This window comes from Notolabrus celidotus, chromosome 14 (assembly GCF_009762535.1).
Source record: "Notolabrus celidotus isolate fNotCel1 chromosome 14, fNotCel1.pri, whole genome shotgun sequence".
NCBI lineage: Eukaryota > Metazoa > Chordata > Actinopteri > Labriformes > Labridae > Notolabrus > Notolabrus celidotus.
In genome coordinates, this window is record NC_048285.1 from 33564733 (window position 1) to 33581862 (window position 17130).

General features: G+C 43.7%; 1 protein-coding gene across 1 annotated transcript in view; it reads right to left on the reverse strand.

Moving 5' to 3' along the window:
- Positions 1 to 11819: 11819 nt before the first annotated feature.
- si:cabz01090165.1 (uncharacterized protein LOC100333421 homolog) overlaps positions 11820 to 17130 on the reverse strand; it is a 33767-nt gene continuing 28456 nt past the window's right edge. Inside the window, exons 5-6 of the mRNA XM_034700400.1 lie at positions 12220 to 12432; positions 11820 to 12134 (exon numbers count right to left, since the gene is read on the reverse strand). Coding sequence (XP_034556291.1) covers positions 11820 to 12134; positions 12220 to 12432 — 528 coding nt within the window. The remainder of the gene's footprint in view (positions 12135 to 12219; positions 12433 to 17130) is intronic.

Below are 17130 nucleotides of genomic sequence, written 5' to 3' on the forward strand. Positions count from 1 at the left end.
CGGCGAGCGCCTCGCCGTGTGATGATGAGCGGCTCGGTGAGCGCTCCGTAGGCCTGCATGGGAGCAGACTGCAGAGGCGGGGCAAAGAGGGCAGAGTGGGCGTCATGAGGCTCTTCTATTACAGTGTTCAGTGAAGAGGCCAATAACTCTGCCAGAGAGCTCCACTCATGTTATAAAATGTTTTGCACTTAAAGTCAAAAGTATAAGTACAGGCACTGTGGGCTAAAATGGTGCTTTTACTTGAGTCATGGATTATAAGGGAGGCTGGAGGAGCTGCTGTTTAAACAGCTGACTGCCGGCTCATAATTAAATTCATTTGCATACATTCAGAGAGTGAAGCAGAAGGCCGGCAGAGATAACTTCTCTCTATAATAACTGGATGCAAGAGGCTCGAGAGCTTCCTGAGAAACGTTCAGAAGCAAAGCATTTTTATTTCTTTAGATTTGATGCTCGAAAAGTTTGTTTCAGAAATAACAAAGTTTGACTTAAAAATCTGCATTTACTGTCATTTCAGGGTTTCAAGATGTGGTTATGTATACATCTGAAATATTGAGATATATACTGATAATGTGTTTATAAGCACTTCAGTATCTTCGTTTGAACAAGCTTTTAAAGTATCCTGTTTTTGTGTTTGTGCTTGTAAACATCATATCCTGGTTATAAGGGAGAAGCACTTATGGCAGCAGCGTCTCCCATGAGGAGCAACATAACCCACAATAAACCACAGTGGACTCATTTCTCAGATTTCATCATTGCTGTGGTTTGTGTTAAAAAATAAACCTCACAGGAGCAAACAAGACACAGTAATGTAATGCATGCCTTTTACCATCCCATATATGGTACCATAAAGAGTGTGTCTTCTGCTCATGCTCAGTCTCCATATCGTCCCTCTGATTGCTCTGTAGCATCTTTACATGATTCACACTTCAGTAATGTCTTTACTGATCTCAGGCTGCTGCCTTTCAGGACACCTCATTTCAGCCTCTGTTTAACACGCTTCATTTCAGCTACTGTCTCTTTAAGAACCCAACCCCCAACGTTGCAGAACCCAGCATTCTAGACCCCAGCATTCAAGAACCCAATTTTCTCAGCTACTGCCTCTTTAAGAACCCCACCCCAACATTCCAGAACCCAACATTCTAAAACCCAGCATTCTGGAACTCAGCATTCTAAAACCCAGCAATCCAGAACCCAGCATTCTAAAACCCAGCATTCTAAAACCCAGCATTCCGGAACCCAGCATTCCACAACCCAGCATGCTAGAAGCCCAAATTCTAGAGCCCAGCATTCTAGAACCCAACATTCCAGAACCCAGCATTCCGGAACCCAGCATTCTAGAACCCAGCATTCTAGAACCCAACATTCTAAAACCCTGCATTCCGGAACCAACCCTTCTAGAACCCTGCATTCCGGAACCAAACCTTCTAAAACCCTGCATTCCGGAACCAACCCTTCTAGAACCCTGCATTCCGGAACCAAACCTTCTAAAAACCAGCAGTCTAGAACCCAGCATTCTAGAACCCAGCATTCTAGAACCCAACATTCTAGAACCCAGCATTCTAGAACCCAACATTCTAGAACCCAGCATTCTAGAACCCAACATTCTAAAACCCTGCATTCCGGAACCAAACATTCTAGAACCCAGCATTCCAGAACCAAACATTCCAGAACCTAGCATTCTAGAACCCAGCATTCTAGAACCCAGCATTCCAGAACCAAACATTCTAGAACCCAGCATGCCAGAACCCAACATTCTAGAACCCAGTATTCCAGAACCCAACTTTCTTAGCTACTGTCTCTTTAAGAACCCCACCCTGTTTTGGCGCACGTTACAGGGTACCATAACATATCTTTCTGGACGTCTGTTTTAAGGAACCCTTCAGCATCTGTTTCTATCCTTTAGAAGTTATTATAAAGTATCTTGTGTGCCGTCTGTTTAAAACCTAAGTATCAGTTTTTTCATGTACTCATAAGCAGCTGTTTTATGGTTCTCTTTAGTGTTTGTATCACCTGTTTCACGGTACCCCTCTCTTCCTGTTTTAAAGGAACCTTTGGGGCGTCTTGGGTCACAGTAAAATGTTGTTTTTGTCAGGTTTAGACGAGCTAAACAAAGAGGACTCAGTCTGTGTTTTCTATCAGCTGGCCTCCCACATGGAGGGAATAATGAGGTTGCTCTGATTGTCTATTATTTCCACAAACTGGCTCACGATCACAAGCGCGATATGCAAATAACAACACAACATGTCTTTGGTCCTGAGTGTGAATGGCTTTAATCACCCTCTCATCCAGAGGAGCTTAATGAGCAGGCTCTCTCTTTTTGAACATCATCAAACTGATCAATCCTTCCTCATTCCTCGTTCTCCACCGGAACAACTACAGAGTGTGAATGTTGAACTCCAGGGGAACAACAGAAGCTTACAGAAGAGCAGGAGAGAGACATTTTGTTTCAGATCCAAAACTGCGATCCTCCCAGCCGAGCCAGAGAATCAAATTGCTGACCTTTGAAACACAAGAAGGCTGCATCTCTGCCCGCAGGCTGCCACAGCAGAGTGAATATTAAAAGAAGAGCGAGGCAGCGCTCAGCGGTACCTGCAGTCAATTCTGCAGAAACTCACAAAGTACAAGGAGGAAAATAAGTCTGTCTTTTAGAACTTCTCTGACGCTCACAGACGAGCTTTAGAGCAAACAGAACGAGAACACACTTCTCTGGCGGCGTTCATTACTCAGACTTTGGAGCCTTTTTGTGGTAATTAAAGATTAATCTGGGTCACACGAGACAAATGCAAATCAAACATTCATTAGCAGTTTTTTTTAACATTTGGGTGGTGTTACTTTGTGCTTCATGGAGTGTGAAAACACACGAGGAACAAAGAGAGAGTTTGGAAAACAAACAGCAAAACAAAGAAACAGTCAGAGTCATTACATGTTTGTACAAACACTGGATTTCATTTAGATAGCACTGATCTGAGCGACTTCTAAAACACTTTGATGAATGTGTTTTAAAGACGATTGTTTGGCTGACGTTGATAAAGTAAAGGTTGAAGCTTTAAGGATGGAAATGAAAGTTGCTCCTTGTTAAAAACAGGCGACGCCTTTTTGGAATATCTCTACAATTTAAGCTGCATTATAACCCAGCTGTGTTCAACACTCAACCCTGATTGGTCAACACTTCCTGACAGCAAAGTGTTCACAGGGATAACATGATCATGCACAACAAATCAGATCAATCTGCAGGAATGAGTCTGACACGTTTCACCTCTGCCTGTTGACACTGTGGCAAAAACATTAGAAGAAGAGAAGAGGATAACAGACACAGCGAAGTGGAAGTCCTACTGATCGCTGTAACCCGCTCACTTCACATGATCTTCCAGCTCTGTGAGATGCTTGATTCTGATTGGTCAAAACCTGTTAACTACAGTTATTAACTTTCACTAACATGAGCAACACCAGAGACAAACTGATCACACGTCATGTCAAATCAATCAAATCAAATCAACACATTTAGCTTCTGCTTGTTGACACCACAGACCGTGAGGTGAGGTAAGACCGTTAGCTTCTGTTAGCATTGTTGTAGCATATTCTTGAACCAAACGACAGAGTCTGGCTTGCAATAATAGATCACACTCAGCTTTCATACACTTTACAATGTACGTCATACAATCTTGGCTACGTGCTGGTCTCCATGAACACCAGGTCAATATTTGGCAACATCCTGGTCCCTTCTTAGTTCCACACACACGCTCCAGTTTCCTGTAAATTGTTATTACTTGCCAAAAAGGATGTTTATCTCCCAGGACAGAGACCAAGAAAGACTCTGGGAAGCTCGAAGTCTCAAAACAACGTGGCTAGCATGTTAGCTTCTGTTAGCATGCTAAATCTGCAGGCTAACCAACACAGATGTTTTCATATTGGATCCTTTTCAACAACTGTTGTTCCAACTGAAACTTAAAGGTGACATATCACGCTTTTTTCATCAACATATATTGGTCTAAGAGGTCCCCAAAACATGTCTTTAAAGTTTATGCTAAAAAAAACACTTTGAAATCAGATTTTGGTCTACCTGTAAACCCCTCTTCTTCAGCCCTCCTCAGAACAGTCTGTTTTCTCTCTGACCACGCCCCCTCAGGAAGTGGGTGTGGCCTCGGCTCTCCAGCACGTTGATCTAATGTTTACATGTTGGCTGAATATACACGGCTGCTCACAGACCCGCGTTACTTCAACCCTCTGAATCTGATCCAGAATCTGATCCTGACGGAGAGGCGCCTGCAGCAGGACCTTTCTGAACCATTGGTCACAGATTTAGTGTTTCTTGTTGTTTTATTTATCAGCATGTAGACGTGTGTCTTGGTACACAGCTACAAACATGTAGCTATGAGGCTATGCTAACTAGCGCTAGCACTTATCCATGATAAATAAAAATCATCCACTAGATCTTCAAATCTGCAGACGTGGGGAGTCAAAGCGACCTTTGTGTTTATTAAGACAGCCTACAACTAGCATGCCTCCCTCCTAAGCTCCTTGTTAGCACACATGTGTGCAGGGAATGAAAAACGGAGGAGGGGTTGAGTTGTATTTTATACAGTCTATGGGCTGAACAAGCTCCGAGCTCTGACTTCCTGTTACAGACCGGATGGCGTTGTGACGTATGAAAAACACTGAAAACTGAAACGGCTGGTTTCAGCACACATTTACAGAAAGGTGGAGAAATCAGAACAGGGGCAGAATGGAGTCTTTGACTTTTCAGGGGGTTTGTAGACAGGGACACAGATTTCAGGGAGAGAACCATTAAAAAGAACATTTTGCATGATATGTCACCTTTAAGACTTACCTTTTTAATCTAGCTTTTAATTTGGAATAATTTATGTTTAGCCCTAGACTGCATTATTATTATTGCTTTAATATTTATTCATCTTTTTTAATTATTTATTTATTTATTATATCCATTTGATCTTGTTAATGCTCCCTTATTTTTAACTTTTCTCTCCACTCTTATTTTAATAATTTGACTGTATTGATTTTATTTTATTTCTAAGTATTTTATTTATAATCCTGCCTTTTCTAATTCTACCATTGCTGTTGTTTTCTGTCTCTGTGTTATTCTGTGAAGCACTCTGGGCTGCATGTTTACATGTATGAAAGGTGCTTTATAAATAAAGTTGAGCTGAGGTGAACTTTGAGGTTTCTGGTGCCATCCAGCAGGTGTTGTCCATGTGTCCTGAGTCCCTGTGAATGCACCACGAGTGTCTCTCCCACCCTGCCTCCTCTCCTCTCTTCACTCTCATTACCCGATAAGTGCAACCTGATTCATGCAACTTCTGGAGCTGTTGAACTAAAAACCAGAACCAAAACACGACAGGTTATAGATAAATGATCCAGAGACAGAAACAAACAACAACAGGCTGCTGCTGCAGAGAGTGGGTGTACTGTTCCTAAAAGCTCACTAAATGTCAGCAAACAGTGTTTTACAGCGATATGATGTATGAGTGTTTGACAGCTTTAGTCTAGAGGGGTACGCCGGGCTCCTGGAGAAGGAAAAACTGGTCTCTAAGTGCTCCTGTTACACACCTGTAAAGAGTCCAGACTGCTCAGACTCCTGCAATAAACTCTCCTGATTTAAAGAGTTAGTGCACCGGAGGAGATGTTTGTCAGTCTGTCAGAAACAGATGTCTGCATGAATTACAACACAGAGGTTTGTATTTGTACTGATGATGAGGATGAACGGGTCGTTGAACGCTCACTCGTGGGTGGAGATGGAAACAGATAAACTCTGAGGTGGAGGAGGGTCATCGGCCTGTTCCTCACATCCTGCTGCGAGAGGAGAGAAACCCCCTCCCTCCCTCCCTCCCTCCCTCCCGCCCTCCCTGCTGCAGGGAAAGCGATTAGGGTCATCCACCGCGGATCAATCACAAATGATTGATTTGGACGCTCTGCTCTTAACCACAAGCTCCCTCCGACTGACGGCTACAAAGCGGTCACTCGAGCCCTTCTGGTTTTTAGTTAAAATGAGAAGTGAGGCCGTGGACACATTTCAAACTGTCATCTGTCGGCCCTTCAAACGCTCCGTAATGGCACTCAATTATGCATTTTCAATGACGTTGCTAGGTTACTGAGCTGGCTAAGTGGCTGATGGGACCATCCAGTGGTCACTGGGTATCGTGGGCTGATGGAGGGTCTACACTCAGCCACTTGGCAGCTCCGGCCTGAAACATGCTCTGAAATCGACATCTGGTGATTAGGATGTGCAAATCAAGTCAACAAGCTGCCACGCTGAGGATTCGGGGGTTTGGAGACGGACCAAAAGTTTCCTTCAGGGAAGTTCCCCCGGCTCGTCTACCCTCTCACAGAAAGAGCGATTTAATCAACAGCTTGCTGCTGAATGTTGATTACTCTCAGTATCCATGCCTGCTCTTACATATGTGTGTTTGCACTGTCCATTTTACACAGGATGAATTAATCCAACATAATCCCAGCCTGGAGGTGCAACACAAGCTGTCATAGCTGCAACATAATCCTTAGAGAGAAATGAGATCAATCAGATAAATCTGCTGCAATAGATGCTAACATATCTTCACCGTCCGCCATTGCAGCTGCATCTTGCAGCTAACACACCTGTAGCTACTGCCTAATTCTCTGACCAGGATCAAGCGTATCAGCTTGAAGCTTTGCAAGATGGATGGATGGATGGATGGAAGAGACGACTGGGCACGAGAGAGAGGAGATAAAAACATCACACTTTCAGGAATGGATTTGTGTGCAAGAAACCGGTGCAACAGGTTGCCTGCTCTTACATATGTGTGTTTGCACTGTTCATTTTATACAGGATGTATTATTTTGACATGATTGCAGCCTGGAGGTGCAACACAAGCTGTAATGGCTGCAACGTAATCCTTAGAGGGAAATGAGATCAATCAGATAAATCTGCTGCAATAGATGCTAACATATCTTCACCGTCCTCCATTGCAGCTGCATCTTGCAGCTAACTCACCTGTAGCTACTGCCTCATTCTCTGACCAGGATCAAGCTCATCAGCTTGAAGCTTTGCAAGATGGATGGATGGATGGATGGAAGAGACGACTGGGCACGAGAGAGAGGAAATGAAAACATCCCACTTTCAGCGTATGGATTCGTGTGCAAGAAACCGGTGCAACAGGTCCACTGGGGAGTTCCTGGACCATTGCTTGCCCTTACATATGTGTGTTTGCACTGTTCATTTTATACAGGATGTATTATTTTGACATGATTGCAGCCTGGAGGTGCAACACAAGCTGTAATGGCTGCACCTCCAAAGAATACATATTCTCCCAGTTCAGATAAATCTGCTGCTATAGATGCTAACATATCTTCACCGTCCGCCATTGCAGCCGCATCTTGCAGCTAACACACCTGTAGCTACTGCCTCATTCTCTGACCAGAATCAAGCGTATCAGCTTGAAGCTTTGCAAGATGGATGGATGGATGGATGGAAGAGACGACTGGGCACGAGAGAGAGGAAATGAAAACATCCCACTTTCAGCGTATGGATTCGTGTGCAAGAAACCGGTGCAACAGGTCCACTGGGGAGTTCCTGGACCATTGCCTGCTCTTACATATATGTGTTTGCACTGTTCATTTTATACAGGATGTATTATCTTGACATAATTGCAGCCTGGAGGTGCAACACAAGCTGTAATGGCTGCACCTCCAAAGAACACATATTCTCCCAGTTCAGATAAAACTGCTGCTATAGATGCTAACATATCTTCACCGTCCGCCATTGCAGCTGCATCTTGCAGCTAACACACCTGTAGCTACTGCCTCATTCTCTGACCAGAATCAAGCGTATCAGCTTGAAGCTTTGCAAGATGGATGGATGGATGGAAGAGACGACTGGGCACGAGAGAGAGGAAATAAAAACATCACGCTTTCAGTGTATGGATTTGTGTGCAAGAAACCGGTGCAACAGGTTGCCTGCTCTTACATATATGTGTTTGCACTGTTCATTTTATACAGGATGTATTATTTTGACATGATTGCAGCCTGGAGGTGAAACACAAGCTGTAATGGCTGCAACGTAATCCTAAAATAGAAATGAGCTCAACCATTTAAAGGTGACATATTCTGCTCTTCTTCATCAACATATATTGGTTGGTCATAAGAGGTCCCCAAAACATGTCTTTAAAGTTTATTGCTCATAAAAACACTTTGAAATCAGATTCTGGTCTGCCTGTAAACCCCTCTTCTTCAGCCCTGCTCAGAACAGGCTGTTTTCTGTGTCTGTGCCTTTAAATGAGAGCTCTCTGACCATGCCCCCTCAGGAAGTGGGTATGGCCTCAGCTGTCAGGCACGTTGATCTAATGTTTACATGTTGGCTGAATATACACGGCTGCTCACAGACCCGCGTTACTTCAACCCTCTGAATCTGATCCAGAATCTGATCCTGACGGAGGGGCACCTGCAGCAGGACCTTTCTGAACCATTGGTCACAGATTTAGTGTTTCTTGTTGTTTTATTATTTATTAGCCTCACGACACGCCTCCAAAGATAGCATATTCTGCGATAGATGCTAATCTTTACATAGGCCGCCATTGCAGCTGCATCTTGCCGCTGCAACTTAACACCCCTGTAGCCACCAGGGACAAGCGTCTCAGCTTGAAGCTTTGCAAGATGGATCTGCCTGATGACAGACAGGGATCTGGCCAATTGTCCACCTTGCGATGTTTAAATGCGTCCACTAAAAGAGCTTATTTTTGCAGCTGACAGACTCAGATTGCTATTTTCGTGTCTGACATTATCACAGAAAGAATCTTTGTTGGAGGGTAAGTTCTTTAAAATCACGATCAATCTACAGCTGTTACATTTTCAGAAGCTCCAGACTACATTGACAAAAACAACGATTTTATCTTGCAGAACTGCAGCTATCGGTTACGTTCAGACAGAGCCTAGTTTGTGCGTAATTTCTAGTTTACAATGGAGTTTAACATTTCATATTTACAGGGTTGCACCAGCTGAGACAGACTTCCTTAAAACACTGGTTGAAAGGTGAGATAGATCAGTTTCTGGACAATTTCTCCCTTTATACGTTTTTTTTTTAGTGACTCTTGTGCTTAAAATGTTCAGATCAGTCCACCTCTGTGTTTGTTTAAGACAGAATTAAAACACAAACTCCTGTGGTGTGATGGTAAAATATCAGTTTTCTGTCCAAGGGTTCATAGAGAGCGATGTTAAGGCTGTGTTGCAGAACATATTTGAACCCTTTAACAAAAACAAACAAAAATCTACCTCCTGTCTTTTCTGGAAATATATCAGCCACTTAAATAACACTCTGAGCTGTCAGGGACAAAAACAAGAGCATTAATGGATTTTAAATTTCCCTCATTTGGCCTGTTTCATGGCGGCCAGCTCAACTAATCTACACAATCTAAATTTCTCCTCCTTTACTCTTCAGCCTCCCTTTAAAGTTTCTCTCCCCCTCAGAGGTCCAAAGTCGTCTCCAACCAGGACGCAGAGAGACTGAGTTCTTGTCTTTACCTGATTGTGTGAACTTCTCCCTCCTGAGCTCAACATGTGCTCCTCCATCAGCCAACAACCACTCTGAGCTGGCATATGAAGCTGTGTTTGTGTTGTTGGGCTTGATTGCTACTTCAAAAAGCAAATTGTTCCAGCAGTAAATTATATTTGTATCACCAATCAAAATAATCACAAATTCCCATGTTCCTCTCTCACAGTGTTCTGGGAAACAAATCCCTGTTTTTATTCAGTGTACACATCCTTTTGTTTCTCACTGTGCCGCTCGCTTCCAAAAAACCTGAAAACCCCTGAAACAGCTTCCTACGCGAGGAAGACCTCGGTGATAACAACCCACACAGGGATGATCCGTGAGCGGAGCCAAGACAGACAAAAGAGAGACGACACACACACACACACACACACACACACACTTCCTGCTGTTGTTTTTATCATGAAGAACCTTTCTGTTACCTGCTAAGAGAAGTGCATAAATATATGGAGACAAACTTGACCCCAGAGACGAACACAAACACAAACAAACTCATCTGCTGTGCAGATTTCCAAACACACAGAAACATGTTGATATAAACACAGTCAGCTGTTTACAGTCTGACCTATAGACCTCCAATATGGCTGCCATATGTAACACCTTACATCCCCTTTGCTGCTGCACTGCGTGTTACAGCAGCCTGAGACTGTTTCAGATGGTTTCCTGCATGGAGGGTTTTAAACTTCAGATAAATATAGATTGCTCTAAATCCACTCAGATCAATTTAACCTTTTAAAACCTCTCTGTCCCGTCCATGTGTGGATCCAAAGCTCTCTCACTTACAACCAATCACACACCCTTGGTACACCTTTCATTCAGTTTGGTTTTTGCAGCAAGTTTGCCAGAATCAACAAGCAACGTTTGGCCAAACTTTTGAGAGTAGGCGCTTTAATAAAAACACTTCTCAAGGCAACATTGTGAAAATTGTTTGACACTAGGTTTGTGTAATCTACTGTCTTCTGTCACGTCATGTTAAGACACATAAACAACTGAGTTACTCCAGAAAACAGCACAGAAACTGAAACTGAAGCCATAAGAGTTAGAGCTCCCCCTAGTGACTGGCTGCAGAATATATCATAAAGGCGAAAGAACCCGCCTCCTCCATGTAAACAGATGGAACATAGGTCAAGGCACAAAATCAATATGCATGTCAAATGTCCAAGAGTTCAGAGTGTGACTAGTTTAGCTTGAATTAGTTATTTGATGATATAAAAAAGAGGTACAAAGTAGGAGAAAGGGGAGAGGCAAATTCAATTATTTTTTAGATACAACTTTTCTTTAGAATTTGAATTTTACTCTCGGAATTCTGAGAATAAAGGAATAATTTAATCTCAGAATTCTACCTTTCGTGTTAACATTTGCCTTTGATTCTAGAATTCTGCCTTTGATTCTAGAATTCTGCCTTTGATTCTAGAATTCTGCCTTTGATTCTAGAACTCTGCCTTTGATTCTAGAACTCTGCCTTTGATTCTAGAACTCTGCCTTTGATTCTAGAACTCTGCCTTTGATTCTAGAATTCTGCCTTCGGTCTTAGAATTCTGCCTTTGAATCTAGAATTCTGCCTTTGATTCTAGAATTCTGCCTTTGATTCTAGAATTCTGCCTTTGAATCTAGAACTCTGCCTTTGAATCTAGAATTCTACCTTTGAATCTAGAACTCTGCCTTTGAATCTAGAATTCTGCCTTTGAATCTAGAACTCTGCCTTTGAATCTAGAACTCTGCCTTTGATTCTAGAACTCTGCCTTTGATTCTAGAACTCTGCCTTTGATTCTAGAACTCTGCCTTTGATTCTAGAACTCTGCCTTTGAATCTAGAACTCTGCCTTTGATTCTAGAATTCTGCCTTTGAATCTAGAACTCTGCCTTTGATTCTAGAACTCTGCCTTTGATTCCAGAATTCTGCCTTTGATTCTAGAATTCTGCCTTTGATTCTAGAACTCTGCCTTTGAATCTAGAACTCTGCCTTTGATTCTAGAATTCTGCCTTTGATTCCAGAATTCTGCCTTTGATTCTAGAATTCTGCCTTTGATTCTAGAACTCTGCCTTTGAATCTAGAACTCTGAATTTGATTCTAGAGTTCTGCCTTTAACTCTGAGTGTCTGCTTCAAACCCACACAAGAATCTGTGACCCTGAGGACTGGACCCACCTGAACGATCAGCAATGCTTTATCTGTGAGTTGAAGGGGGCGGGGCATCAATATGGCAGCTCCACCAATGACATCACTAGGGACAAGTTTCCACCCAGTAGCACGGAAAGGATCACAAAGACGATAACAGTCGGGGTCTTACCTGTAAATCAGTATGTCGTCTGTGGAGCTGTTGTACTGGATCTGGTACATGCGGACTCCGGGTATGTGGTTCTGCGGGGGCCATCTGATGGTGGCCGAGCTGGACGTTAGATCCGACACGCTCACTCTCTGCTGGTCCGACCGGGCCTGACCTCCGCTGATGTTGGACTTTATAGACGTGGGGATGTCCGAGGGCCCCGGGTCAGGGTCCAGTTTGGGGTCAAAGTGTGGCGACGGGTTGACGACTAACTCAACGGGAGCGGTGGCCTCCCCGGCTGCGTTCGATGCTATACACGTGAACTTTCCAGAATCCTAGAAGAAACAACAAACGTCAGCTTCCTGTGGTTTTCAGAGAACACAGGAACATTATTCAAAGATAAAGGGACCAGGTCTGTACCTTCACGGAGGCCTTCAGGATGTCCAGGGATCCGTTCTCGTAGCAGACGGTTCTGGTCGTGTTTCCGATCAGCTTCCCGTCAGGACTGACCCAGTGCGTGGAAGGCTCCGGGTCCCCGATGGACTTACAGCGCAGGCTGACCTCCTGACCCTCCATCACAAACATCTTGGAGGTGTGACGAGTGATCATCGGCGGCTCGCACACAAACTCCTCCTGTGAGAGGACGCAAGACCAAAGTTCATGAGGATCTTAAATGTTACATTCTTAAGGACCTTTAGATTATTTCAGATTCCAGGTTTTCAAATGTAAACACTTTGTCTCTGCTCATGTACATGTGTTGATCGTCTGTTTCAGGGTACCCTAAAGTCGCTGTACCATGGTGTAAAGCTTTGCACAGAGCATGTTTCCACTCACAGAGCTCAAGAGAAGTGCCGTGATATCTGACAGAAGCTGTCTCAGATGTCTTAGATTAAGCTTTGGGCATTTGACTGACGATATTTCGCTGTGCATTCCTGCAGATATCATGGTGATCTCTTTAGTTATAGAGTCTGGGGAACCTCAGACTTTGAGAGTTAGGGTTAACCATAATCTGGACTTCAGATGCAGCTTTGAGCTATACACCGGAGCAGCTGGTTTGATGAACTAAGTGCTCTGGAAGTACTGTGAGGCTGTACAAGATCTGATACATAAGACGGTGCCATTTAAACACTTACAAACAATTAATAAGACCTTGAACTGGATCCTAAAGTTCACAGGCAACCAGTGCAAAGATGCAAGGACAGGGCTGATGTGATCACGCCGTTTCTTTCCAGTCAGCAGGCAGGCGGCCTTTACTTTTGCTAATAGTCTTAGCTGAAAGAAGCTCGTTTTGACAATAGAGCTTATCTGGTTGTCAAACTTAAAGTCACTGTCCAAAATAACAACAAGGTCTTTCACTGGATCAGCTTCCCACATCCTGGACGGCAGGACAGTATATTATATCCTTGCATTGGCTAAAGGCGTCCAAGAGATAAGTTGGTGGTAATGATGATGAGTCTCTTTGAAAGACTTGGATAAATAAAGCCCAACGATATTAGAAGAACCATCTCCACCTCACTTTTGATCAATCTGGAAACAGGTACTGAGGTGGAGCAGCGGCAGTGTTCCCACCTGTCTGTCAAATTGAACACGCCCCTAGCTATGGGAATGTAAGCACCGCTTTAAGCCTCAATAAAAGTCACCTCTCCTACAGTTTTTATGAATAAAGGATGAGATATTGAGACTTAAGTCAGTTTTGGTTGCAGTCTGTAAACATATTTAGTCATGCTCTAAAAATGAGACCTGATGGGGATTCCTTGTCTTCAAGTGGACACTCAATGTACTGCAGGTTTTTGCATTTCTGCACAAGCTTCATTCTTAAACACTGGAAGTCTCTGCAAAACATTCAGGCTCCGACTGTGCTCCTCCAACAGTGCTCTTTCAGACGGAGTTCGATTGTTTGCACACAAAGATTAAGTGATCCCAGAGTTTTTCCAACCATGCAATATTTAAAAACCCACCCGTCGGCACCTAAGCCTGCACAGAGCCAGCCAAAACCCTGGTGAAGTATTACAGCTAGTCCAAGCGAGGCCAGCCAAGGCTTACCAAGGCTTACTCATCATTCCTACCACTCAGTGTGTCTCCAAAACCCCTCTCTGGGTCCTTCTCTGGTTCTTGTTACCAGCAGAGATGATTGCTGACCCGATGACCGCTGGGATGCAGCTTCAAATAAAGCACCTAGTGCCTTTCAGACTTTATATTACAATCTAACCCTCAATTTGCCCCTGTGAGGCTGAGAGTGGAAGGCTGTGATTGAAACAGCTGCTGCCTGGTGAGAGCGAGTGGAAGTGTGAAAGAATGAGAGAAGTGAAGTTGGGCATCAGAGGGAAAAGAACATGAATACTCATTTGGTGGTAATAAATATCAGTTTTTACAGATTACCCTCAAACTCCACGTTTACTCCTGCGTCAGGAGAGTTAAAGGGATATTTCAGTGTTTTTGAAGTGGGGTTCTATGAGTTACAGTACACTAGTGCTCCTGTTAGCCACAATGCATGCCGGTGAGCTCTTCCTCTTTAATGAGAACATTCCCAGAGGACCAGCAGGTAAGATGGGACGTACCTGTCTTTATCCCGGCTGTTCAAACAAGCAGACCTCCTGTAAGGCAGGGAACTCTGGATGATGAGTGATGCAGACTGGAGCCGTATGTGAGCCGCTGGGATCCTCTGATTCAGAAAGGTCCTGAAGTTGTCACTAAGTCCCTCTCCTGACAGCAGAAGCTCTCTGGGTTCGTTGGCATGGGCTCACAGTTTACACACCGGCACCACCAGGTAACGTGGGATCTCTCCTGCTACAGAACTTTCTCCCCTCTCTTCTTCTTCGTTGGTACGTTGGGTCTGCATCTGGAGTTCTTCCTCTGTAAACTCTGGTTCACAGAGGGATCTTGTGTCCACAGTGAACGGCATGTCATGGTCGCTGTCAGAATCACTCATTTCTGCAGTTTGTAGTTTTTGTTCCTAAAAGTGTCTACTGCTAAAAATGCTACGTGCTCAGGAGAAGGACTTAGTGGCAACTTCAGGATCCCAGCGGCTCACATACGGCTCAAGTCTGCATCACTCATCATCCAGAGTTCCCTGCCTTACAGGAGGTCTGCTTGTTTGAACAGCCGGGATAAAGACAGGAACGTCCCATCTTTTAAATGTGCAGGAAAGTGAGTTTAATTCACTCTAAAGACCGATACTGCTACTTGATCCTGCTACATGCTTGTTGATCCAAACAGCTGATCGGTGTGTATCCGTGCTCATGCAGCGGAAGAACACTGGTCTGCGAGGTGCGTCTGAAAATAGTGCCAAAACAAAGACTGACGGCAAACTGAAGAGCTCCAGTTTTTTCTACTGGTGCATGCATTTGCACCGTGATGAGTACCTGGAACATATTTTCTTAACTTTGGCGAAATTACATGAAATAGGCGACCCCGTCTGCAGAGAATTGTAGCCTAGCTTACCTGCCGGTCCTCTGGGAATGTTCTCATTAAAGGGGAAGAGCTCACCGGCACTCATTGTGGCTAACAGGAGCACTAGTGTACTGTAACTCATACAACCCCACTTCCAAAACACTGAAATATCCCTTTAACCTGTTGGGTTCAAGACGCCGCGCAGACGCAATCTGCTCCCATCGATCTGAAAGCAGGACTTCCCTTGGTGTCTGACGGCTGATGTCTCCCCTCTGATGGATGCGGTGCAGGCTCAGTTGTCCTTGCAGCAGAAAGGAGGCTATTAGCTGTCTGAGTATTAATATGCCCAGACACTTTGGTGACACAGAGGTCTCCGGATCGACCTCTTTACAAGGCTAATCCTCTTATAGTGATCCTACAGCACCTCTCTAAAGGAGGTCCAGGACTATTACTGGAGGTGAGGCAAAGGTCTGTACATCATCCTCTCCTCCATGATACCAATTAATCCCGTCTTTATCCCAAGATGCACCTCTACTTATCATTGCAGCTCTCAAACCGCCCGGCGGGGTCGGCCCCGGAGGACTCCCAGGTGAGGTAAAACCCTCAGTATCATCCCTTCTCGGGTAACATCCTGAACTTCAGGACTTAATTCAGTCTTATCCCGCTCACTATCAGCCCGGCTCTGATACCGTATGGAAGTATTCTCCCAGCAGGTGTTACAGAGAGCAGATCAGCCTCCTCAACCTTAAGTCCCACACCATCAAACTTCATTATGCAGCAACACAGCTGCAGTGTTCTGACTGTGCACTCCATGATGTCTTATTATTATTAACATATTAACAAGATTAAAGCATTACTCCTCCACAGAGCTAAAGACAAGCTCCTCTTTTCTTCCACTGAGCCCACACCGCAGGGGAATTTTCTTGAATACTTCATGTTGATGTACTTTCTGCAACACGCAGGTCGTTGATCATAATTAATCCTCATAGTCTCAGGATAAAACTGCTCTTTCTTACCTTAATCTATGTTCCTCTTAAAGCCCCGCTCGAGCTGCAGGAACTAAATTAATAAAAGTGTCAACTGAAGCAAAGTAACGGCAACTTTTCAGATGAATGATGAATCGTTTCAGTCGTTTTTGTGTCCTCGCTCTTCATGAATCTGAAGGTTTGCTGCTTCGTTTGAAATGTACGATCTGAGGAGGAGGAGGATTTTGGTTTTTGTGCTGCTCGCTTTGCAAAAGAAGTAATTTGAGGACATGTTATTGGAGTTTTTAAATTGGATTATTTAGTTTCTAATATCTCAAAGACTCAATGATTAATCACCTAATCTTCAAAAAGTAATCAGAGGAGAAGTCAGTAATGAAAATAATTGATAGCTGGGGACTGTGAGGGACTCTGTGGTGATTTTGGTGCCCCCTGTGGTCAAATCTGAGATCTTATTGGACAATATATGACACATTTCTCAAATAAAACACTGTACCTTTAAATCCTTGCGCTGTACCTTTAAATACTTGCACTGCACCTTTAAATACGACACACTGTACCTTTAAAACCACAAAAAGGCACAGTGTGGCATTTAAAGGTGCAGTGTGTGGTATTTAAAGGTACAGTGTTTAGTATTTAAAGATGCAGTGTGTAGTATTTAAAGGTACAGTGTGTAGTATTTAAAGGTACAGTGTTTAGTATTTAAAGATGCAGTCTGTAGTATTTAAAGGTACAGTGTTTAGTATTTAAAGGTACAGTGTGTAGTATTTAAAGGTACAGTGTGTAGTATTTAAAGGTACAGTGTGTAGTATTTAAAGATGCAGTGTGTAGTATTTAAAGGTGCAGTGTGTTGTATTTAAAGGTGCAGTGTGTAGTATTTAAAGGTACAGTGTGTAGTATTTAAAGGTACAGTGTGTGGTATTTAAAGGTACAGTTTGTAGAACTTAAAGATGCAGTG